Genomic DNA, 24,073 nt, shown 5'->3' with positions numbered 1-24,073 from the left:
CCGTAAGGTTGCAAGATTGAATCCCCGAGCTGACAAGGTAAAAATCTGTCGTTCTGCCCCTGAACAAGGCAGTTAACCCACCGTTCCTAGGCCGTCATTGAAAATAAGAATGTGTTCTTAACTGACTTGCCAAGTTAAATAAAGGTGTAAAAAAAGATTGGCGTCCAAATTTCCGATTGTTATGAAAACTTGAAATCGGCCTTAATTAATCGGCCATTCCGATTAATCGGTCGACCTCTAGCGCCGTCACAGACTGGTCTTCCCTGGTTGCCTGACTTTGCTGAGACCCCTGTCACCATTTGATACTGCTCAGATGAGGCATGACAAACAATTAACTTGGTGTACATTCATACATTATATTATCCAAGAATAGAATCAATGGTTCAATAATTTAAATTACCATTATTCCCAGATCCCAGACTGTAGACTACCCATGAACTCAAGATGGAACTTTGTATCCATTCATTGATTGTTATAATATACTGTAAAATTCACCTGAGCTCCATAGACTGGTCGTCCCTGGTTGTCTGACCCTGCTGGGACATCTGTCACCATCTGATACTGCTAAGACATGATGAGAATAGTGTTGTGTCCTAACTGTGCACCATGACAGTGAAGCCTCTAGAGCTGTTTATTATTGTCAGTGTGAAAAGTAGGGAATTACCTAGGGAAACTGACAGATCAATAATGTTTCATTGCTGCTGTATACTGACTGTTGGGGGGAAAATAATATCTTAACATTAGCCAACTTTTGGCTGGCTCTAATGGTACATCAACTGGCGAAAACGAGCCAAGTTAATTTACTTCTGTTGAAACGAGACAAAACAAAAGCTAGAAAACATTTTTGCACAACAGCTGTTAGATATTGCTACCTGACAGGTAGCTAGGCTGAACTGGCTGTGGTAGCTACTAGCTAGCTAGATAGCTTGCAAGTTAGCTAAGTTAGTTCATTCACTTCAGACAGAACTTCAGTCGAGAGGGGATGAAACATTAGCTAACATTACATGTCAGTTACAGTACTAGCTCAGCTCTGGGAATAAATACTTTTTTTTCTGTTAAGTCAAACAGCAGTTACCTTGCCAGCTACATCAGTCAAATAAAGAGTAGCCAGTTTCTGCTCTGCTTGCTTTTACAACTAAGAAAAAAAGCACAACACACACATACAACAGCTGCCTCTGTTCGCATGCTTTGTTGTCTCCGCACGGTCCTAAATCCAGCTGGTTAAAACCACCAAACAGGCTACCCGACCACTCTGAGTCGTCCGCATGGTTCTAAAGCACACCGATGCCGCTTTTTGTATCACAATGCAATGATAAAACTAGGGGGTAACAAAAATGCAATTTCAGAATGAGGGGGTCATGTCCCCCCCGTTCCCAGTGAAAGTTGCACCCCTGGTACTATATATGTAATGAAAATAAATAATTCAGCTCCTCTCCCTGTTGGCTACAACTTCCAATACCATCATCTCCATGTTTGTGTACATAGGAGGGTGCCCTGGACCTGCTGAATGAACTGAAGAGCTTCAACATGACGCTGAAACTTCTGCAGGTAGAGGACCAGGAATATCCTGTTATGTATTATTTAGGTGTACAGAAGTTTAATATTTTAGGCTACTTCTACATTCAATATTAAATATCAAATGCATGGGGAATACAGTGCAGTCAGTGCAATTTCCCCACAAACAGGGAATGGATTATATAGTTATGCCTACTCCAAAAGTGTGAACTCATTATAAAAGTGTAAACTCATTATTTCAAGGATCACATGCAACAAACCATTCTTTCCGCTGAATAGGAAACGAGGATCGGCATGTCTGTGAATGGAATCAGGAAGCACTGCACAGACGACGAGGTCGTTTCCCTGGCCAAGATCCTCATCAAGGACTGGAAGAGACTGCTGGGTAGGATTGTAGGAGACTGTCTTTTAGAAAGTGGAGCTGTCTGGAGTTGTGTTTTACAGTATACACAGTATGTAGAGACATCATTTTCAACCCTCTTTGCCCCCTAGATGCTGCACGTACTCAGAGTACTGAGAGGCCCAATGAGATGAAGAATGGGGTTGACTCCAACAAATCCACAGCGTCTCCAGTCAGGTCCCCCTTAGAGAAAGACACCAGGTAGGTGCATACACACACACTCACTCAAACCATTGCCTGCGTGTGAAGGCAAAAATGTAAACATAGAAAAGGGGAAGATACGGTATCTGGTGTGGTCTGTGTTTTTTTGCTATAGTCACAAGAGGCTGGATGTTTCTGATTCAGATCCTGAATCTGAAAAGGAAGAATACTCTGACAAACGGCAAAAAGAGAAGCACAATGTTGAACACAAAAAAGATGAGAGAGCTGTTGACCTAAAAAAGGAGCGAAATACCGAGGCATTCAAAAACAAACGGCATGCAGAACAATCCAAAAATGGAAAACATACAGAAGATGCCAGAAAAGAAAGACATGTAGAACACTTAGAAGAACCCAAAAAGGAGAGACACTTCGAAAAATCCAGAAAAGAAAGACATGTACCTATACATGAAACAAAAAATGAAAGACATGTGCAAGAACCCAAGAAAAAAAGTAATCTCGAAGAACCCAAAAATGAGAGCCACACAGACGAACCCAGAAGGGAGCGTTTCGCAGATGAACTGAGAAAGGAAAGACACACAGAGGAACGCAGAAAGGAGATACCAATGTACGAACCCCGACAAGAGAGACCTGTTGAAAACCACAGACAAGGGTTTGAGAGGTGAGAGATGCCTCTGTTAATTTGATTCCATACAGTCTAGAGAGGACAAAGGCTGGGCCTCAGGGATGTGTTGTGTTTTCAGGAGAAGCGTCTTGGATGATCTTTACCCCGCTTGTTACTCTCCTCCTCGCCCCCCCCGACCACCCCGCCTTCCTCCCCCTGTCAGACGTATGTCTGGGGAGGTGAATAAAGGGGTGAAAAAAGAGGTGAAGAAGGAGAGAGAGAGGTCAGGATGGTTAGATACTCTGGTGTCTACGCATGGAACTTTTCTGAGAACACTGTATTACTTTCAGATGCTTTGGTGCATTACTGAATGATGAGTGGTTTGTACAGATATAAGGGTATAGTTTGAGATGTTTATATTGGACGCCCTTGAGATGGATTGCACACTAACCTTGTTGTTTAACTGACTTGTTCATACAGCATACCACTGGGCACACCACGTCATTTCAACGTGGAAATGTGGGTAATATTTGGTGGAGACGTTGATCATTGAGATTTCAAACTTTATTCACCCACTCAAAACGTCAGCCGGAAGTTTGTTGAATTACTAATGCGTTATCACTATGCTTGCAACCATCTAAAAGCATATCTCAATTCCAATGGGAAAACAATGTTAGATTGGTTTAGTTCTCATTTAAATGTGTTATCAGTGTGCTTTCAACCATTTTAAAAGCACAACAAAGTTCAAAAGGTGAAAACAATGTCAGGTATTTATAAAACAACTTCATGTTTTATCACTGTGCTTCATCTAATTGCACTACCAAATTACCTGGATTGCAGTTGAGATAACATTACAAGTACATAGTGCAAGTGTTCAATGCTGTAGAGATTCTGCACAGATTATTATAGCAATTGTGAAGACCTCCACAGAACTGCAACCTTTGCACGCTATCTTGAACATGCACACTTTCTATGATTACATAAGAAGACATTTATAGTTACAGTAGGCTAGTCTCAACATGTGGCCATAGATGTGTTACTCATCGTAGCCCTTTCATGCAGTCAAATGACCTAGTGGCCACATGGGTGGAATGTTATTAATATTTTTCATAATTTCAAAATTAATAAACAAATTGAAACACCGTATATATAATTCTATGTCAAACGGGTTTGTTATATTTCAGTCTTCTGTGATGTCATATTGGGATGCAAACATTTTTTTTTTATACATCTACAGTTCAAGTCGGAAGTTTACATACACCTTAGCCAAATACATTTAAAATCAGTTTTTCACAATTCCTGATATTTAATCCAAGTAAAAAATTCCCTGTCTTAGGTCAGTTAGGATCACCACTTTATGTTAAGAATGTGAAATGTCAGAATAATAGTGTAGAGAGTGATTTATTTCAGCTTTTATTTCTTTCATCACATTCCCGGTGGGTCAGAAGTTTAGGGTCAGAGTCAGGGCTTTGTGATGGCCACTCCAACACCTGACTTTGTTGTCTGTAAGCCATTTTGCCACAATTTGGAAGTATGCTTGGGGTCATTGTCCATTTGGAAGACCCATTTGCGACCATGCTTTAACTTCCTGACTGATGTCTTGAGATGTTGCTTCAATATATCCACATTTTCTTTCCTCATGATGCCATCTATTTTGTGAAGTGCCCCAGTCCCTCCTGCAGCAAAGCACCCCCACAACATGATGCTGCCACCCACGTGCTTCACGGTTGGGATGGTGTTCTTCGGCTTGCAAGCTTCCCCCTTTTTCCTCCAAACATAACGATGGTCATTATGGCCAAACAGTTCTATCTTTGTTTCATCAGATCAGAGGACATTTCTCCAAAAAGTACAATCTTTTTCCCCATGTGCAGTTGCAAACCGTAGTCTGGCTTTTTTATGGTGGTTTTGGAGCAGTGGCTTCTTGCTGAGCGACCTTTGAAGTTATGTCGATATAGGACTCGTTTTACTGTGGATATAGACTTATATACTTTTGTACAGGTTTCCTCCAGCATCTTTACAAGGTCCTTTGCTATTGTTCTGGGATTGATTTGCACTTATCGCACCAAAGTACATTTATTTCTAGAAGACAGAACGCATATCCTTCCTGAGCGGTGTGACGGCTGGGTGGTCCCATGGTGTTTATACTTGCGTACTATTGTTTGTACAGATGAACCTGGTACCTTCAGGCGTTTGGAAATTGCTCCCAAGGATGAACCAGACTTGTTTGAGGTCTCCAATTTTTTTCCTGAGGTCTTGGCTGATTTCTTTTGATTTTCCCATGATATCAAGCAAAGAGGCACTGAGTTTGAAGGTAGGCCTTGAAATACATCCAGAAGTACACCTCCAATTGACTCAAATTATGTGAATTAGCCTATCAGAAGCTTCTAAAGCCATGACATCATTTTCTGGAATTTTCCAAGCTGTTTAGAGGCACAGTCAACTTAGTGTATGTAAACTTCTGACCCACTAGAATTGTGATACAGTGAATTATAAGTGAAATAATCTGTCTGTAAACAATTGTCGGAAAAATGACTCGTGTCATGCACGAAGTAGATTCCCAAACCGACTTGCCAAAACTATAGTTTGTTAACACGAAATTTGTGGAGTGGTTGAAAAACAATTTTTAATGACTCCAACCTAAGTGTATGTAAACTTCCGACTTCAACTGTATATATCTGACATGGTACAGGTGTCTTCTTTTTTTAAGCCCATAACCATGTGTGTGAGGTGTATACCTTTGTTTCAAAGTAGATTTGAAACACTCTGTGTGACCCTGTTTTGCCCACTGCAGTAAAACGGTTGAATAAATACTGTTACTTTAGTTTGTATTACAAAAGTCATATTGAATTGTTTGGTTGTCAACACAATCAAATATCAACATTTAAAGGATATATAATGCTTGGATAGTTTCATCTAAGCCACTGGCCTAATCCTATTCTTTAACTTTTTATTTAGTTGGAGACAAAATGCCTTAACTGTATTGCAAAAGTGATCTTGAATCGTTTGATTGTCAACTCAACCAAATATCAACATTTGAACATCAACATGTGTATTTTGTGCCACTGACTTAGTCTGGCTTTATTTCCAGTTTGTTTACAAATGAATAATTGATGTTAGATTCATTTCTCAATTTCAACCAAGAATCAACGTTAAAGAATACAACTAAATCAGTTTGTGCCCAGTGGGTAGTGACTTGAAGAGTGACTTACCCAGCACCCACTTCTGCATGGTGCACAGTGTGATCATGGTAAATTATGCATGCTTTCCTTAATCATTCGATTTGTGCTAGTTGTATTAGTTCTGGATAGATTTTTTTCTTCTCAGATTTCATTTGGAATATTTCGATTTCCATTCAGGAGAGATTCTTCAGACACTCTGTCTCCTTCTCATCCTCGTCCCACCCCTCCGTCCAGACGTTCCTCAGTGAAGGGGAAGGAAGAGAGGTCAGAGTGCATGCTGTTTGTGAATAGACTGAGTTGTGTACTATGGTCCATAGTTTGTGTTCGATCATCACCTACCTCTGTTTTATCAGACACAGTGAAAACTGCCCTGAAATCCCTGTTTTACTCTTTGTTTTGTTATCATAGGTTAAACATTATACAGCACAGCAAAGTCAAAAACATTGCAACTATGTGCATGTTCTTCCTTTTTTGGTGAAAACTGTCAGCGATACACAGAAAATGACTAAAGTTTTCAGAATCGCAATGGATTATTTAGTTTGTTGGTTTTTCATTTAGGAAAAAAGATCCTCCTGACCCTAATTCCCCGCTTCCTCCTCTTCATCCTCATCCTTCTATGCCCACTGCAGCAGAGGTCAAGAAGGAGAGGTTAGAGTCAGCTTCTCTTCTGTCGTAATCTAGATTTATTTCATAAGACATATTGGACTACAGTATATATTGTGCTTCCTGTATTATACTTATGCTACAAATGTGTATTTTATTCTACTTTATGTTCGTTCGTATTCGTATCTTTTATTACTTCTTATTGTTGTTGCATTGTCGAGAAGCAACCTGCAAGCAGTGATGGAAAAGTACGTAATTGTCGTACTTGTGTAAAAGTAAAGATACTTTAATAGAAAATGACTCAACTAAAAGTCACCCAGTAAAATACTACTTGAGTAAAAGTCTTAAGTATATTTAAAACCAAATACTTTAAGTATCAAAGTAAATGTAATTGCAAAAATATACTAAAGTATATTTACTTGGGGTGGCAGGTAACTTAGTGGTTAGAGCGTTGGGCCAGTAACCGAAATGTTGCTAGATCGAATCCCTGAGCTGACAAGGTAAAAATCTGTCGTTCTGCCCCTGAACAAGGCAGTTAACCCACTGTTCCCCGGTAGGCAATCATTGTAAATAAGAATTTGTTCTTAACTGACTTGCCTAGTTAAATAAATAAAACAGTTATCAAAAGTTGAATTATACATTATCCTAAATTATCTTATATTAAGCAAACCAGACGGCACCAATTAAAAATAATAATAATTTAACAGATACCCAGGGGCACACTCCAACACATGTGAAGCTATTGTATTTATTGAGTCTGCCAGATCAGAGGCAGTAGAGATGACCAGGGATGTTCTCTTGATAAGTGTGTGAATTGGACCATTTTGCTGTCCTGCTAAGCATTCAAAATGTAATTACTTTTGGGTGTCAAAGAAAATGTATGAAGTAAAAAGTATATAATTTTCTTTAGGAATGTAGTGAAGTAAAAGTAACAGTTGTCAAAAATATAAATAGTAAAGTACAGATACCCTCAAACTACTTAAGTAGTACTTTAAAGTATTTTTACTTAAGTACTTTACACCACTGCCTGCAAGTAAGCGTTTCGTTGGATGGTGCATGTGTATTCCCTATATACGACTAATAAAACTTGAAACATGAGTTTGCTACTATAGTATTGATAGTAATGATGAATAGTAGTGATTGAAAATAATATTTTACATTTAGAAAAGAGCCTCTGCGGATTTCTGTGGTTCGAAAAGAGCCTCTGGACCCCAATGCTCCATTTGCTCCTCTTCCTCTCCATCTCCATCCTCCTCCTCATGTGAAGCGCCCGTCAGTGGAAGTCAAAAAGGAGAGGTCGCTGTGATGTTGCATGTTTTTTTTTTTGTGTGGTTACTTTTGAGTGTCAGCGATGTTTGTTCTCTGTGACATTGTTGAACTGCTCCTATTGACAGATATGCTTAATGGATTCTATTCATTTCGATACAATGCATTTTTTTGTTTCAAACATCACTTTCTTTGCTGTTTGCTACCCAGAGAAGAGTCGTCAGATTACAAACCCGTTTCTCTGAAGGTGACGTCCTCTGACCATGTGAAAAAAGATAGGTCTGGGATCTGTAAATTATACTACCTCATTCATGTTGAGTGTGCTCAATTGTTGAGTGTGCTCAGTTCCTAATATCATGATAAATATAGTACTCAACAGTCAGTTAATAGTTCCTGTTATATAGTGCCTTCGGAAAGTATCCAGACCCCTTGACTTTTACACATTTTGTTAGGTTACGGCCTTATTTTAAATCAATTAAATTGTTTTTTTCTCTCATCAATCTACCCCATAATGATGAAGCAAAAACGAGTTTAGAAATGTTTGCTAATTTATTAAGAATAAAAAAATATATCAGTATTCAGACCCTTAACTCAGTACTTTGTTGAAGCACCTTTGGCAGGGATTACAGCCTCGAGTCTTTTTGGGTATGACGCTACAAGCTTTGCACACCTGTATTTGGGGAGTTTCTCCCAGTATTCTCTGCGGATCCCCTCAAACTCTGTCAGGTTGGATGGGGAGCGTTGCTGCACAGCTATTTTCAGGTCTCTCCAGAGACGTTCAAGTCTGGGCTCTGACTGAGCCACACAAGGACATTTAGAGACTTGTCCCGAAGCCACTCCTGCGTTGTCTTGGCTTTGTGCTTAGGGTCGTTGTCCTGATGGAAGGTGAACCTTCACCCCAGTCTGAGGTCCTGAGCGCTCTGGAGCAGGTTTTCATCAAGGATCTCTCTGTACTTTGCTTCGTTCATCTTTACCTCGATCCTGACTAGTCTCCCAGTCCCTGCCGCTGGATGGTTCCAGGTCTCCTCCAGACGTGAGCTCTGTCAGAGTGAACATCGGGTTCTTGGTCACCTCCCTGATCAAGGCCCTTCTACCCCGAATGCTCAGTTTGGCCGGGCGGCCAGCTCTAGGGAGAGTCTTGGTGGTTCCAAACTTCTTCCATTTAAGAATGATGGAGGCCACTGTGTTCTTGGGGACCTTCAATGCTGCAGAAATGTTTTGGTACCCTTCCCCAGATCTATGCCTCGACACAATCCTGTCTCGGAGCTCTACGGACAATTCCTTTGACCTCATGGCTTGTTTTTTGCTCTGACATGCACTGTCCACTGCAGGACCTTATATAGACCGGTGTGTGCCTTTCCAAATCATGTCCAATCAATTGAATTTACCACAAGTGGACTCCAATCAAGTTGTAGAAACATCTCAAGGATGATCAATGGAAACAGGATGCACCTGAGCTCAATTTCGAGTCTCATAGCAAAGGGTCTGAATACTTATGTAAATAAGGTATTTTTGTTTTTAAGTTTGCAAACATTTCTCAAACCTGTTTTCGCTTTGCCATTATGGGGTATTCTGTGTAGATTTCTGAGGAAATTGTTTTATTTAATCCATTTTAGAGTAAGGCTGTAACAAAACAAAATGTGGAAAAAGTCAAGGGGTCTGAATACTTTCCGAAGGCACTGTATTTATCATGACATTCTGTAAATGAGGATGATGATAATGATGTAATTTTGTTAAATTAGATTAAGATTATTATGACAACAGTTGCAAAGCACTGCTAACCATTCTCCGTTTGCAGAAAAGACTCCGATAGCAAAGTGCCCAAAAAAACATCTGTTGATGCCAAGAAAGAAAGGTTGGCAAGCCATAGTCCACAGGTGCATGCATAATTATACACTGCATGTGGGCCTATGTGCTTGTTTAAATTGAATCCCACTGACATGAGTTGTGGTTGTGTATTTTGTGATATTAGAGAATTGTTTGTTAACCCCTTCATTGGAGCAGAGGTCTTCATTAGGGAAATAATATATGTATATTTGTCAGTGCTTCGCCACCTTGTCATCTAGTCTGCCCTCTGCTGGTGAAGCTGTTTGATCAAGCATGCCTGCTCCCTGACTGCTGTGTGCTTTTTGCCAATCAGCTATGGCTGCAATACATGCAAATGTTACATACATACAAATGTTTCCTGTTTCAGAAAGGATTTGTCAGATTCCAAACCAAAACCTGCTAAAAGGCAGAGTCTGGACTCCTCAGATTCCAATCCAAAACGTTCTAAAAGGCCAAGTCTGGATGGCAAGAAAGACAGGTCTGCATAAGCAGGATCATATTCTGTACACATTAATTGGTGGATATAGTGAACTTCACTCTAAAAACACTTATTGACCTCACTTTTAAACCTGTATGATGTGAACTTTGAAGGAAAATAATTAAAGAAATATTTGAATTTGTAAAGCTCTTTTCACACACCCAAGGCACTGAAAAAAAAGTATTATAATAAAAGCAGAAAACAATCAATGCTATATACAGGTGTCGTCCGATCCGGTGAACAGAATTAACATAGGTTATTGAAAGCTTTTGTGAACAGCTCAGTTATTTAGCTGTGCCTTAAGCAAGGCCAGAAGCTGCAGCCCTGACAGTGACTGGAAGCTGGAAGTGCGTTCCACAGCCGAGAAGCCGCACCACTGAAAACCCTGTCACCCATAGTTGTTTTGTCTGCTGTGGGACTGCTGAAGGGATATGGACCTGTAGGAGCGAAGGGAGTGTGAGGTCAGACCGATAGTTGGGTCCAGAGTTGTGGATAGCTTGGTAGATGTGGATTCTAAAGTCAATGTGTGAGCATATGCGGAGCCAGTGGAGGTTGAACAGCACTGGAGTGATGTGCTCATGGGGGAGTTGTGGGTGAGGATGCATGCAGCACAGTTCTGGACATATTGTAGCCTTCTTAGGCACGTGTCAGATTTGTCAACAAACAGGGTATTACAATAGTCCAGACGGGATAAGATAAAGGTGTGGATGAGTTGCTCAGCTGGAGGCTGTAAAAGTATAGGTCGTAACCTGGCAATGTTCCATAGATGGAAAAATGTAACTTTGGAAACACTTTGGTGTGGGCCTAAAACGAGAGCTGACTGTCAAATATCACATCCAGATTGCAAACCTCACTGGAGGGGAGGACCTTGACACCATCAATATTGAGACTGTAGCTGCCTATTTAGTCGATGATGCGAGTGCCAATCAGGACGACCTCTGTCTTTTTGCAGTTTAACTGCAGGAAACGCCGCTGCATCCACACTTTGATGTCCTACAGGCAACTGACGAGGAATGCAGTGGCATTGGAAGTGTTTGTGGAGATATACAGCTGAGTGTCATCAGCATAAAAGTTAAAGCCCAGTCCATGTTTCCCAGTAGCAGCATGTAGATCCAAAACAGTAGTTGCCCTAGGACCGAGCCTTCAGGGATCCCCCTGGCGGATCAGTGATCTTAGGACCTGAATCAGTCCAGGACAGTGTCTGACAGGCCCAGTAGCTTCTCCATGCGGTCCAGCAGAATGGCATGGCTGACCGTGTTAAATGCTGCACTGAAGTCCAGCAGTATGAGGATGCTGGCAGCCCCAGAGTCTGCATTCATGAGGAGGTCATTGGTGACCCTTACCAAGGCAGTATCTGTGTCTGAAACCAGACTGGAAGGGCTCGAGTAGGTTGTGAGTGGCAAGATGTTGTTGGAGTTGGCTAGACATAGCACGTTTGAGGAGCTTACTCAGGAAGGGCAGGTTGGAGATAGGCCTGTAGTTCTGGAGGTTGTCAGGGTCAGATCCAGGCTTTTTAAGTACTGTTGTGACTGTGGCGAGTTTGAGCTGTGGGACTTGTTAATGATTGTCTGTGAAAAAAGGCTCCAGAGCAGGTAACTAGGTCTTGACAAATGAGGTGGGGATAGGGTAAAGTGAGCAAGTGATGAGCCTTATTGTTCTAACCAGCTTGGTTACATCAGCTGCAGTGACTGTGGTGAACATGGAGAACCTTGACTCAGGGAGCGTAGGACTGTGTAGATCAACTACAGGGGCTGGAGAGGACAGGATGGTGTCATTGATGTTTTCAATTTTGCTTTGGAAGAAGCGAAGGTATTGATTGCACCGTTCTGGGGAGGCTGAGGTAGCAGAGTTGTTCACAGGTTTAAGGAGCTTGCTCACAGTAGAGAACAGTACCTGGGAGTTACCACTGCTGTTGCTGATCAGTTGGGAGTAGTAGTAGTAAAATGGTCAAATGAAAGTAAAAACAGGATATAATTTAAAGCTTTACCTCGTCACTCTCAATATCTAACACTCACTCAGATGAACAGACAGCAGTGTCACAAGGTGACATGTTTTCCTCTCTCTCTCGTTGTTGTAGAAAGGACTCCACTGACTCGAAGCCCAGCCATTCTGTGAAACGTCATTCGACTGACTCCAAATCAGACAGGTAGGTACTGGCTCTCATTCAGATTCAATACTATGACTGACACTTCTCTGGTCATTACTGCTAAATGCCATAATACGTTGCCATGAGCTACCCAGTGGGCGAAGTACATCCGTCAGCATCTAGTTTTAATTGATATTCGATTGAATAGCCAAATAACGTGACATCAATATGAAATCTACATAACAAGCGAAAAGTGGTGGGAAAAGTACTCAATTGTCATACTTAAGTAAATGCTAGTAGATTTTTTTAATTTTATGGACAGACGGGGGCACACTCCAACACTCACATAATTTACAAAATGCAGTATTTGTGTTTAGTTAGTCCGCCAGATCAGAGGCAGTAGGGATGACAACGCATTATAAGTGTGTGAATTGGACCATTATTCTGTCCTGCCTGAGCAAGTACTTTTTGGTACCAGGGAAAATGTATGTTAAAAGTGCTTATTTTCTTTAGGGATGTAGTGGATTAAGTTGCCAAAAATATACTTAACAAAAATCTAAAAGCAACATGTAAAGTGTTGGCCCCATGTTTCATGAGCTGAAATAAAAGATCCCAGAAATGTTCCATATACACAAAAAGCTTATTTCCCTCAAATTCTGTGCGCAAATTTGTTTACATCCCTGTTACTGAGCATTTCTCCTTTGCCAAGATAATCCATCCTCTTGACATGTGGCATATCAAGAAGTAATGATCATTACACAGGTGCACCTTGTGCTGGGGACAATAGAAGGCCACTCTAAAATATGCAGTTTTGTCACATAACACAATGCCACAGATGTCTGAAGTTTTGAGGGAGCGTGCAATTGGCATGCTGACTGCAGGAATGTCCACCAGAGCTGTTGCCAGATAATTGAATGTTCATTTCTCTACCATAAGCCACCTCAAGTCATTTTAGAGAATTTGGCAGTACAACAAACTAGCCTCACAACCACAGACCAAGTCTCACCATGTGAGCCCAAGACCTCCACATCCGGTTTCTTCACCTGCAGGATTGTCTGAGACCAGCCACCCGGACAGCTGATTAAAATGTGGGTTTGCACAACCGAAGAATTACTGCACAGAAACTCTCGGGGAAGCTCATCTGCGTGCTCGTCGTCCTCACCAAGGTCTTCACCTGACTGCAGTTCGGCAACGTAACCGACTTCAGTGGCAAATGCTCACCTTCGATGGTCACTGGCACGCTGGAGAAGTGTGCCCTTCACGGCTGAATTCCGGTTTCAACTGTACCGGGCAGATGGCAGACAGCGTGTATGGCATTGTGTGGGTGAGCGGTTTGCTGATGTCAACGTTGTGAACAGAGTGCCCCGTGGTGGTGGTGGTGGGTTTATGGTATGGGCAGGCACAAGCTACGGACAACGGACACAATTGCATTTTATCAATGACCGTGACGAGATTCTGAGGCCTATTGTCGTGCCATTCATCTGCCGCCATCACCTCGTGTTTCAGCATGATAATGCACGGCCCCATGTTGCAAGGATCTGTACACAATTCCTGGAAGCTGAAAATGTCCCAGTTCTTCCTTGGCCTACATACTCACCAGACATGTCACCCATTTGAGCATGTTTGGGATGCTCTGGATCGATGTGTACGAAAGCGGGTTCCATTTCCCGCCAATATCCAGCAACTTCACACAGCCATTGAAGAGGAGTGGGACAACATTCCACAGGCCACACAACATTCCACAGGCCACAATCAACTCTATGCGAAGGAGATGTGTCCCGCTGCATGAAGCAAATGATTGCCACACCAGATACTGAATTGTTTTCTGATCTACTCTCCAACATTTTTTTAAAGGCATATGTGACCAACAGATGTGTATCTGTATTCCTAGTCATGTGAAATCCATAGATTAGGGCCTAATTTATTCATTTCAATTGACATATTTCCTTAGATGAACTGTAACTCAGTAAAATATTTTGAATTGTTGCATTTATATTTTTGTTCAGTGTATAAATAGTAAAGTATAAATACCACCAAAAAACTACTTATGTATTTTTACTTAAAGAAAAACTCAAAATGCAGAAAATGCTGTATTTTGAAAAAAGTAGCATCATATGATGCAAAAACCATCATACAGGCTAGATTTCTTCGTCCATTGTTAATCTAGACCCAAAATAGTTTGTATGTCAGCAATCAAGTTTTCAAGATACGTAACTTGAAAAATACAATAATCAGGCATCTTGAAATCTTGATTGCTGACATACAAACTATTTTGGGTCTACATCAACAATGGACTAAGAAATCTAGCCTGTATGATGGTTTTTGCATCATGTGATGCTGCGTTTTGCAACTTTCAAAATACAGCAATCTTGCGTCATATGAAGCAAAATGCATTTCTGCATTTTGAAAGTTCTGTAACTTGATTTGCTCTATTCTGAATTGCTCTATTCTGAAACCAATCTTGCCTGTATGATGCATTCTGTGTCATATTATGACTATTAAATATTATATTAAAATATTAAAATATTTTGGGACTATCAACAATGGACTAATGAAACAAATACTAAAAGACACATTTTGGGGTGGACTTTTCCTTCAAGTACTTTACACCACTGCAAGTGAGCCATGTCATTGCATTTTAGTTAAAATGTGGATGAAAAAAAAGTGTACTTTTTCCACATTCTTGACAAAGTTGTCACATGGATTTTTAATTTTATTTGTTGAAATTACATTGAATCAATCAGTGGGTAGTAACCCCCTTTTCTCACTTTCAAATCATTCCTCATTTACTACCTCTCTTTAGGAGGGACTCTGTGGATTCCAAGACTAGCAACTCACCCTCAGCTAAGAAGCTCTCTAGCGAGACGTAAGAGGGCCCCTTTCTTATGCAGATAGAAAAGCAAATTTCCATTCCTTATTTATTTTACTGCTTCATTAAGGCCTTTTTATTTATTGCATAATGGAGCACATTAAGATAAGGATGTTAGTTCACTCCATTGCTTTTTCTGTCTCTGTGTTTGTTTCAGGAAAGAATTTCATGGCTCCAAGTCCTCTCACCCTGGCCCTCTGCAGAGAAAGTCCTCAACGGACAGTATTGAACGGTACCCTTTTTAACTGGAAAATACTATCTACTGTACTACTGAAATCAATATGGATCAGATTTTAAACTCTTGATTAACGTATATGCTATCTGGCTTGTGTATACGATGACCAGGAGAGGGAAACCAGAGATGCCAAAGATCCCCTCCACCCCCACCAGTCCCATGTCCCCCTCCTTCAGCTCAGCAGGGGTTCCCCTGTCCCCTTGCCTTGCCACTGGAGAAACCATCAGGGACAAGTGCATCGAGATGCTGGCTGCTGCTCTACGTACAGATGGTGGGGAAAAGACCAGCCACTAACTGAATGACTCGGAGTACAAGTACAGACACTCACAGAGATAAAAGAGATCAATCTACACATTAAGTGACTCATTCAATGCACATTCATTCACACATACAGTATGGAAATTACTAATGGTTACATTACACACAGCTTGATAGATTTTGTAGATGAAAAGGAGGAAACGTAATATCCTCAGTTTTATCTCCTCAGACAACTTCAAAGAATTTGGGACAAACTGTGACTCCATGGCAGCAGAGATTGAAGATCATATCCTTTTAAATCTGCATGTGTTTCTGAAGTATTTTACCAATTTGGGTTGGTTTCAGGTTGCAGTGTGTTTGCAGAGCTGCCATTTGCTCTCTTGGCTTTGAATATAACAAATGTTATATTTGTTTGATATTTTATTGTCACCGTTAGATATATCAGTCAGACGGTGATGAAAGCTTCCTTAACTATCCTCCGCTGCACATATTTACACAGAGATGGGATCCACAGATATGAAGTATAAAAACAGGGTGCGGAGCCGCATCAGCAACCTGAAGGACCCCAAAAACCCTGGACTGCGGAGGAACGTCCTGGCTGGAGGCATCGAGCTGAGATGCTTCGCCATCATGTCTGCTGAGGTACTGTAAACTTCTGTCATATCAACCCATGACCCACTCCTGCCTCTAACATATTCCTAAGATGTTGTATCAAAGAGAGAGAGTCAAGAAAGTCAAGCACCTACCAAAATATTGAGTAGCGTAGACAAATTTCCCTCAGAGATTTCGTCTATCCAACTACATTTGAAGTCGGAAGTTTACATACACTTAGGTTGGAGTCATTAACTCGTTTTTCAACCACTCCACAAATTTCTTGTTAATAAACTATAGTTTTGGCAAGTCGGTTAGGACATCTACTTTGTGCGTGACACAAGTAATTTTTCCAACAATTGTTTACAGATTATTTCACTTATAATGCACTGTATCACAATTCCAGTGGGTCAGAAGTTTACATACACTAAGTTGACTGTGCCTTTAAACAGCTTGGAAAATTCCAGAAAATGGTGTCATGGCTTTAGAAGCTTCTGATAGGCTATTTGACATCATTTGAGTCAATTGGAGGTGTACTTCTGGATGTATCAAGGCCTACCTTCAAACTCAGTGCCTCTTTGCTTGACATCATGGGAAAATCAAAAGAAATCAGCAAAGACCTCAGAAAAAATTGTAGACCTCCACAAGTCTGGTTCATCCTTGGGAGCAATTTCCAAACGACTGAAGGTACCACGTTCATCTGTACAAACAAGAGTACGCAAGTATAAACACCATGGGACCACGCAGCAGTCAGTAGGCACTGGTGCGCTTCACAAAATAGGTAGCTACATGAGGGAGGAAAATTATGTGGATATATTGAAGCAACATCTCAAGACATCGGTCAGGAAGTTAAAGCTTGGTCGCAAATGTGTCTTCCAAATGGACAATGACCCCAAGCATACTTCCAAAGTTGTGGCAAAATGGCTTAAGGACAACAAAGTCAAGGTATTGGAGTGGCCATCACAAAGCCCTGACCTCAATCCCATAGTAAGTTGGGGGCAGAACTGAAAAAGTGTGTTCGAGCAAGGAGGCCTACAAACCTGACTCAGTTACACCAGCTCTGTCAGGAGGAATGGGACAAAATTCACCCAACTTATTGTGGGAAGCTTGTGGATGGCTACCCAAAACGTTTGACCCAAGTTAAACAATTTAAAGGCAATGCTACCAAATACTAATTGAGTGTATGTAAACTTCTGATCCACTGGGAATGTGATGAAAGAAATAAAATATTAAATAAATCATTCTCCCTACTATTATTCTGACATTTCACATTCTTAAAATAAAGTAGTGATCCTAACTGACCTAAAACAGGGAATTTTTACTGGGATTAAATGTCAGGAATTGTGGAAAAACTGAGTTGAAATGTAGTTGGCTAAGGTGTATGTAAACTTCTTACTTCAACTCTCTATCTATCTATCTATCTATCTAGGAGATGGCTAGTGATGAGCTGAAGCAGCTCAGGAACAATCTGACTAAGGAGGCCATTAGGGAACACCAGCTGTCCAAAACCAGCGGTACCATTTCTGACCTGTTTCAGTGCAGCAAGTGCAACAAAAAGAACTGCACCTACAACCAGGTAAACCTACCATACTCTGCATTCACACCCTATTCTGCTTATTACCAAGTATATACTGTATTTTACTTAAACAGATACACACGGCTCACTGCTCACTGCACTGAAAACATACATATGCTCTACATACTGACCCAATATCAGTTTTATTTTGTTCGCTCCACCAGTTCCAGTTCCATTTTACACAGTGAGATACAGTGGATACAGCCTATGCTGTTGTATGAAAGCTGCCTTCGTATTTCTTGGGGTGTGTGTGTAGATGCAGACCCGCAGCGCTGATGAGCCTATGACTACTTTTGTTCTGTGTAACGAGTGCGGGAACCGCTGGAAGGTGAGACATTTCCCTCACCAATTCAGATAGCCCAGCACATACAGTGGTGTCTCTGAGGCATAACAATGGTCCACAGACATAAATAATCTATACATTTACTAATATTAATTTGTTTTCTATTCCAGTTCTGCTGATGTGGCCCAGCTCCAATGACGATGTTGCAGACCACATTTTTCTATGAAGGGTTATAATGTTTCGCAATGAGTAATTTTACAAAAATGAATACTTACGATTTATAATTGACTTTTTAAGATGGGCTCCCGAGTGGCGCAGCAGTCTAAGGCACTGCATCTCATTGCAAGAGGCGTCACTACAGTTCCTGGTTCAATTCCAGGCTGTATCACATCTGGCCGTGATTGGGAGTCCCATAGGGCGGCGCACAATTGGCTCAGCGTCATCTGGGTTTGGCCGGGGTAGGCCGTCATTGTAAATAAGAATTTGTTCTTAACTGACTTGCCTAGTTAAATAAAGTTTACATTTAAAAAATAATGATAAATTAATGGGAGTTGAAAACATTTGTGTAAGAGACTTGTTGAGAGTCTCCAGATTGATGGCTGTGTCATTTAATCTGTCCTAGTTGAACACAGGTAATTCAATGGTGCTGAGGAGATGCCTTTTATGAATTTCACAGACAACAAAAATGCATCTTAATTTTTTGGGGTATATTCTATTTAAATCTGCAAAGACCACAGAACAAATCAGAAATACAGTATGAAAGCTTATCATGCAACCCATTTCAATTAAGACATATTTATTGTTAATATCTCAAGCCCCAACTTCTGAGGTTTTATTGTCACCGTTTGGTCTTCAGTTTGGGCTTCAGGGAATAATATACAGTGATCCCTCGCCACTTCGCGGTTCACTTATCGCGGATTCGCTATTTCGCGGATTTTCATAATGATTTTTTTTTTTTGGTGCATTGTGCTCTGCATTCTGATTCGCTAAAAACTCACTCCCGCTTCTTGTATCAAAACATGCTACCATTTTGTCGTCTCGTGCAGTTATGTGTACGTACATAAAACAGCTTGGCAAATTTACATTAAGTTGGCCAAATTATCTTGTAATTTCGAACATCTCCTAAACCCATAATGTCGACGAAACGGCCTACACGTGAGTCACTGTATTTGTATACATGTAATAGTTGCTAATTGTAAAAAAAAAAAAAAATTCTATTTCGCGGATTTCACTTATCGCGGGTCATTTTCGGAACGTAACCCCCGCGATAAACGAGGGATTACTGTAATTCATTTTTCTAGATAAGTTAAAGACCAAAAAACAATTTGTCATTTGTGGGTTTCGCTCTGACATTTCAAAGAGCAGCTAAAATGTCTAAATATTTATGAATAAGTGGAGTTGGTTATTTTCATATGTATTGCTTTGCAGCATAATTGAATGAGTAAACAGTATTGAAATTATGCTAATTTATCAAATTATGTAATTGTCAAATTGTGTTTGAACAACAGGTGAAATGGAATGTCAATATACTGTACCACTAAGTGGCGAGGAAGAAAAATGTATCCTGTAACAGCACCCACTTGCAAATGACATATCATTTAGAGAGTGAATGTTATTTATAGTACCAGTCAAAAGTTTGGACACACCTACTCATTCAAGGGTTTTTCTTTACGTTTGCTATTTTCTACATTGTAGAATAATAGTGAAGACATCAAATCTATGAAATAACACATATGGAATCATGTAGTAAACCAAAAAAATATAAACATTTAGTAGCCACCCTTTGCCTTGATGACAGCTTTGCACACTTGGCATTCTCTCAACCAGCTTGATGAGGAAGTCACCTGGAATGCATTTTAATTAACAGCCGTGCCTTGGTAATTTGTTTAATTTGTTTCCTTCTTAATGTCTTTGAGCCAATCAGTTGTGTTGTGACAAGAAGGTCAGTCAATACGGAAATTTCAAGAACTTTGAAAGTTTCTTCAAGTGCAGTCACAATAACCATCAAGCGCTATGATGAACCTGGCTCTCATGAGGACCGCCACAGGAAAGGAAGACCCCAGAGTTACCTCTGCTGCAGAGGATAAGTTCATTAGAGTTAACTGCACCTCAGATTGCAGCCCAAATAAATGCTTCAGAGTTCAAGTAACAGACACATCTCAAAATCAACTGTTCATAGGAGACTGCATTAATCAGGCCTTCGTGGTCGAATTGCTGCAAAGAAACGACTACTAAAGGACACCAATAAAAAGAGACTTGCTTGGGCCAAGAAACAGACATTAGACTGGTGGAAATTTGTCTTTTGGTCTGATGAATCAATTTTTGAGATTTTTGGTTCCAGACGCAGAGTAGGTGAACGGATGATCTCTGCATGTGTGTTTCCCACTGTGAAGCATGGAGGTGGGATGGTGTGGGGTGCTTTGCTGATGACACTGTCTGAGATTTATTTAGATTTCAAGGCACACTTAAACAGCATGGCTACCACAGCATTCTGCAGTGATGCCCCATCCCATCTGGTTTGCGCTTGTTTTTCAACAGGACAATGATCCAACACACCTTCAGGTTGTGTAAGGGATATTTGACCAAGAAGGAGAGTGATGGAGTGCTGCATCAGATGACCTGGCCTCCACAATCACCCGACCTCAACCCAATTGAGATGGTTTGTGATGAGTTGGACCGCAGAGTGAAGGAAAAGCAGCCAACAAGTGCTCAGCATATGTGGGAACTCCTTCAAGACTGTTGGAAAAGCATTCCATGTGAAGCTGGTTGAGAGAATGCCAAGTGTGCAAAGCGGTCATCAAGGCAGAGTGGCTACTTTAAGGAATCTAAAATATATTTTGATTTGTTTACACTTTTTTGGTTACTACATGATTCCATATGTGTTATTTCATAGTTTTGATGTCTTCACTATTATTCTACAATGTAGAATATAGTAAAAAAATAAAGAAAAATCCTTGAATCAGTAGGTATGTCCAAACTATTGACTGGTACTGTATAATGAGGGTTACATGGAGAGAAATGGACCTCTGAAATGAAAATGGATAGCCCTTCAGCAAAATATATTTTACTTAACGCTTAAAAAAACAAACAAGTGACCCTCCCCTATACCCAAAATAATAATTAAAGTATAAAGTGGATAGCAGAGAACATGTCTACCGTTTACCCTCACTTCTTGGACAGAACAGAGCTTTAGATATGCAGTTTTAGAAACTTTTCTTTGTGCTTTAACCATGGCATCGCAGGAATTTTGATAGCTCACAGGGCTGCAGGTTGTGGGTTCGCAGACCACCATGGACAAGAGTAGGGGTGGAAAGATCTCCTTCATAGTAAAAACATTGCATGAATCTATCAAAAAAATTGCATTTTATAGACATTTCACACATTAGCAGAATCTTTAATACCACACAAATTACCGAGCTAGGCCTATGTGTTCATCTTATCGTATTTCTCCAATGCCAAATCAGTGTGTCTTGTTTGCAATGAATATAATAATAACAATAATAATTAAATCTGAGATATCCTTTGGAATCTGAGGATGGTACTTTCAAAAGTTAAGCCTACCTTTCCAACCCAGACAAAGTAGGCCTACCAATGAAGAAAAATGTAAGCTTTACATGCTGGCTACTCTTCTTCCTTGGCTCAACCCAATGAGAGAAGGTCACAAGTGTTTCCCTAAAAGCTGCCTATGTTTAAACATCTTCTATTGTACGGAAAGTGAATAGCTTAATCAATTGATAGTGACAGAATTAGATTACTTCCCAAGCAAAGTAAATGTTGTCTCCTGGGCTATAGAAGGTTGTAGATCAGCCTCTGAATGTTAAATAAACTAAACAATGATATCCCCACATGCATCGGAGTCACTTCTTTCTCGTGTATTTTACAGCTTGTTTCTAGCAAAGCATCGCTGACAAAAGCGTTGTTTTAGATCACTTTATTTAATCAGATCAGTTTTATTTTCAAAATCTTAAGTTAAACAAAGAGTAGGCCTGTGCTTTATGCCATTTTCTTTAATGAAAGGCTATGGTATACTCTGTCATACCCCCTCAATTCTAGTCTTAACTTAACAGCCCTTCACTGGCACTGAGGTAAGCTATTTAAAGAGTACATGGTGGCTAGAGGAATTGACTGACAAATCTATGGATATAGCAGTCTAGCCTAATTTCATCTGTCAAACAAGTAGGCCTAACTCTTATTTCTTAAATAGGAAGGAGGAGGCTCCAACACAAAGCCCTTTTGTTGTTAGTAAAGTCTAATTAAAATGAAGACGGTTTAAAGTAATTATGCTTACTCGAATTTACCTACTTTCAGCACCATGAGCTGTCCATTTCAGCACCACATTTTAAGTTACTTGAATCTGGCTTATTGTGAGGTCAATATGTCTGATAAATACATCATGGGTGAGAAACCTATTGTTTTTAATAAAATCAATTATACTAGTAGCAAGCTGGCAAAGTTGACCTCTGGTCCTCCTTCTCTTTGCGCTCTCCTTCTCAAACTGAACAGGCTATAGGCTAGTCTGCGTGCATTTTTTGGAATAGGCCTAATAAAATGAACAAATATATAGAACCTTTGACTCGCCTCCTGAACTGCCGCCGTAGGTCTACACAGCACAACCATTGGTTAGGCAGCATACAACGTTTTTGATCAGCAAAAGCAGAGCAGGCTGGGGCTCAGGGTTGAAATATCCATTGCAGTATGTAATGCAGCCTAGTTGTATTTACACCATCCCAGCAGAAATCTTAGAAATATAACTTTGCTTTGTGCCTCTCCGAGCATGCACTTTGTAGCCTGTAGGCTATGGGTCATTTGATTGAAGCCATACTAAATAGCATCGCTGACCAAAGCTGAGAATCGGAGATAATGGGCGGCATCGGGCACACATCTATATAAAACCTAATAAGCAACTAATTCTTAAACACTGAGAAATATTGACAATTCATCTATTACAAGTTACATGACACTCCCCTGGACTATAATTTAAAAAATACTAAACCCTCCCATTGACTGAAATTTAAAAAATTACTAAACCCTCCCCATTTTCCTCCAGGTACCCATTATGTACATTTTGATCCATCCCTTTTTATCTGGCCTTTTTTACGTTTCCAGCTATGTGAAATTAGGCTTTTTAAATCATTGACTCTTTGTAATGTCTCTTATCATTAATAGGAAAAACAATATTTTCAAATTCACTGAGGCTCTGTTTCAATATTTACAGTACATAGAATGAAGTCATGCATTCTAAGTACGACATTGGAAGGTAGCCTGACAGGACATGACAGGATTAGGAGACAGACATGAAATATCAACAGACCAAATATAAGAAATCATGTTGTTCACAGATTCTTTCTACAGCCCCTTGTAGTTATAAACATTACATGTATAGCCTCAAAGCAGCCTGTCTATTGTGAGCGAGATGGTGCTGTCAAGTGTTTGCTTGCTCAATGGTGCTCGAGTCGAGAGAGCAGAGGATGAGAGCCGACAGAATACAGACCAGTCGGGAGCACAGAAATTTTGCGGAGAGCAGAGGATGTGTCCCGCGAGCGGACAGGCCAAACTTGAGGGCTTGCAATTGTGACTTTGGTCGAGCAGAATATCATTGCCACAAATAAAAATGAATAAAAAAATATAGAACCATGAGCTAAGAAACATGTATTTGAAAGCATCAAATTGTCCACCAACAATAGTTACATGTCTTTGTCAAGTTTTCACTCTCAATTTCTCAAATTGCTCTCTCGCAATCTATAGAGGACAGGAAATGGAATTAGTAGTATGAAGTCTAAGGGTTTAATCCCAATTTAAAATCCGTGTAGCTCAAATTCTTTCGAAATTACATCAATGCATGATTAACGCAAAAGTCTCAGTTGTGTTTTAACATGTCTGTGTGGGAACTAACCAAGTCGATGAGTGTGTATTAGGGGCTGGACATCACTGAGGGCAGAATAGAGGGGTAAGCTCAACTCTAGTGTGGGCAAACAAAATACAGGCATGTAATACAGGGTGTATACAGAGAGTGGAAAATAAAACGAGGGCCAGAAAAGTAATGTTTTGGAAAGATTTGGTGAAGTGGTAAAAGACGGATAGCAGTGTTATGTGTGATGATTGTGAGGCGCTATACAAATTTGACAGTCACAAGATGGGGACTTC

At 40.4% G+C, this 24,073-nt stretch overlaps 1 protein-coding gene across 18 annotated transcripts in view; it reads left to right on the top strand.

Moving 5' to 3' along the window:
• The window catches only part of LOC120048250 (transcription elongation factor A protein 3-like), a 31,673-nt gene extending 13,346 nt beyond the window's left edge, over positions 1 to 18,327 (top strand). The window contains exons 2-20 of one of the 18 annotated variants that reach the window (XM_038994067.1): positions 1,486 to 1,548; positions 1,795 to 1,900; positions 2,008 to 2,116; positions 2,232 to 2,735; positions 6,035 to 6,121; positions 6,416 to 6,505; positions 7,625 to 7,756; positions 7,937 to 8,005; positions 9,525 to 9,581; positions 9,921 to 10,031; positions 12,109 to 12,177; positions 14,921 to 14,983; positions 15,144 to 15,218; positions 15,332 to 15,492; positions 15,709 to 15,765; positions 15,967 to 16,121; positions 17,500 to 17,646; positions 17,903 to 17,974; positions 18,100 to 18,327. In XM_038994067.1, coding sequence (XP_038849995.1) covers positions 1,486 to 1,548; positions 1,795 to 1,900; positions 2,008 to 2,116; positions 2,232 to 2,735; positions 6,035 to 6,121; positions 6,416 to 6,505; positions 7,625 to 7,756; positions 7,937 to 8,005; positions 9,525 to 9,581; positions 9,921 to 10,031; positions 12,109 to 12,177; positions 14,921 to 14,983; positions 15,144 to 15,218; positions 15,332 to 15,492; positions 15,709 to 15,765; positions 15,967 to 16,121; positions 17,500 to 17,646; positions 17,903 to 17,974; positions 18,100 to 18,108 — 2,136 coding nt within the window. In that variant the 3' untranslated portion in view covers positions 18,109 to 18,327. Of the gene's footprint in view, positions 1 to 1,485; positions 1,549 to 1,794; positions 1,901 to 2,007; positions 2,117 to 2,231; positions 2,736 to 6,034; positions 6,122 to 6,415; positions 6,506 to 7,624; positions 7,757 to 7,936; positions 8,006 to 9,524; positions 9,582 to 9,920; positions 10,032 to 12,108; positions 12,178 to 14,920; positions 14,984 to 15,143; positions 15,219 to 15,331; positions 15,493 to 15,708; positions 15,766 to 15,966; positions 16,122 to 17,499; positions 17,647 to 17,810; positions 17,975 to 18,099 lie in introns of those variants that run through there. The other 17 variants (XM_038994070.1, XM_038994068.1, XM_038994075.1 and 14 more) reach the window with 17 other exon arrangements.
• Positions 18,328 to 24,073: the final 5,746 nt, after the last annotated feature.

The sequence above is a fragment of the Salvelinus namaycush genome, chromosome 5 (genome assembly GCF_016432855.1).
Source record: "Salvelinus namaycush isolate Seneca chromosome 5, SaNama_1.0, whole genome shotgun sequence".
Classification (NCBI taxonomy): Eukaryota; Metazoa; Chordata; class Actinopteri; order Salmoniformes; family Salmonidae; genus Salvelinus; species Salvelinus namaycush.
Note: the sequence above shows the minus strand (reverse complement) of the source record. Positions and strands in the feature narration are given on the sequence as shown.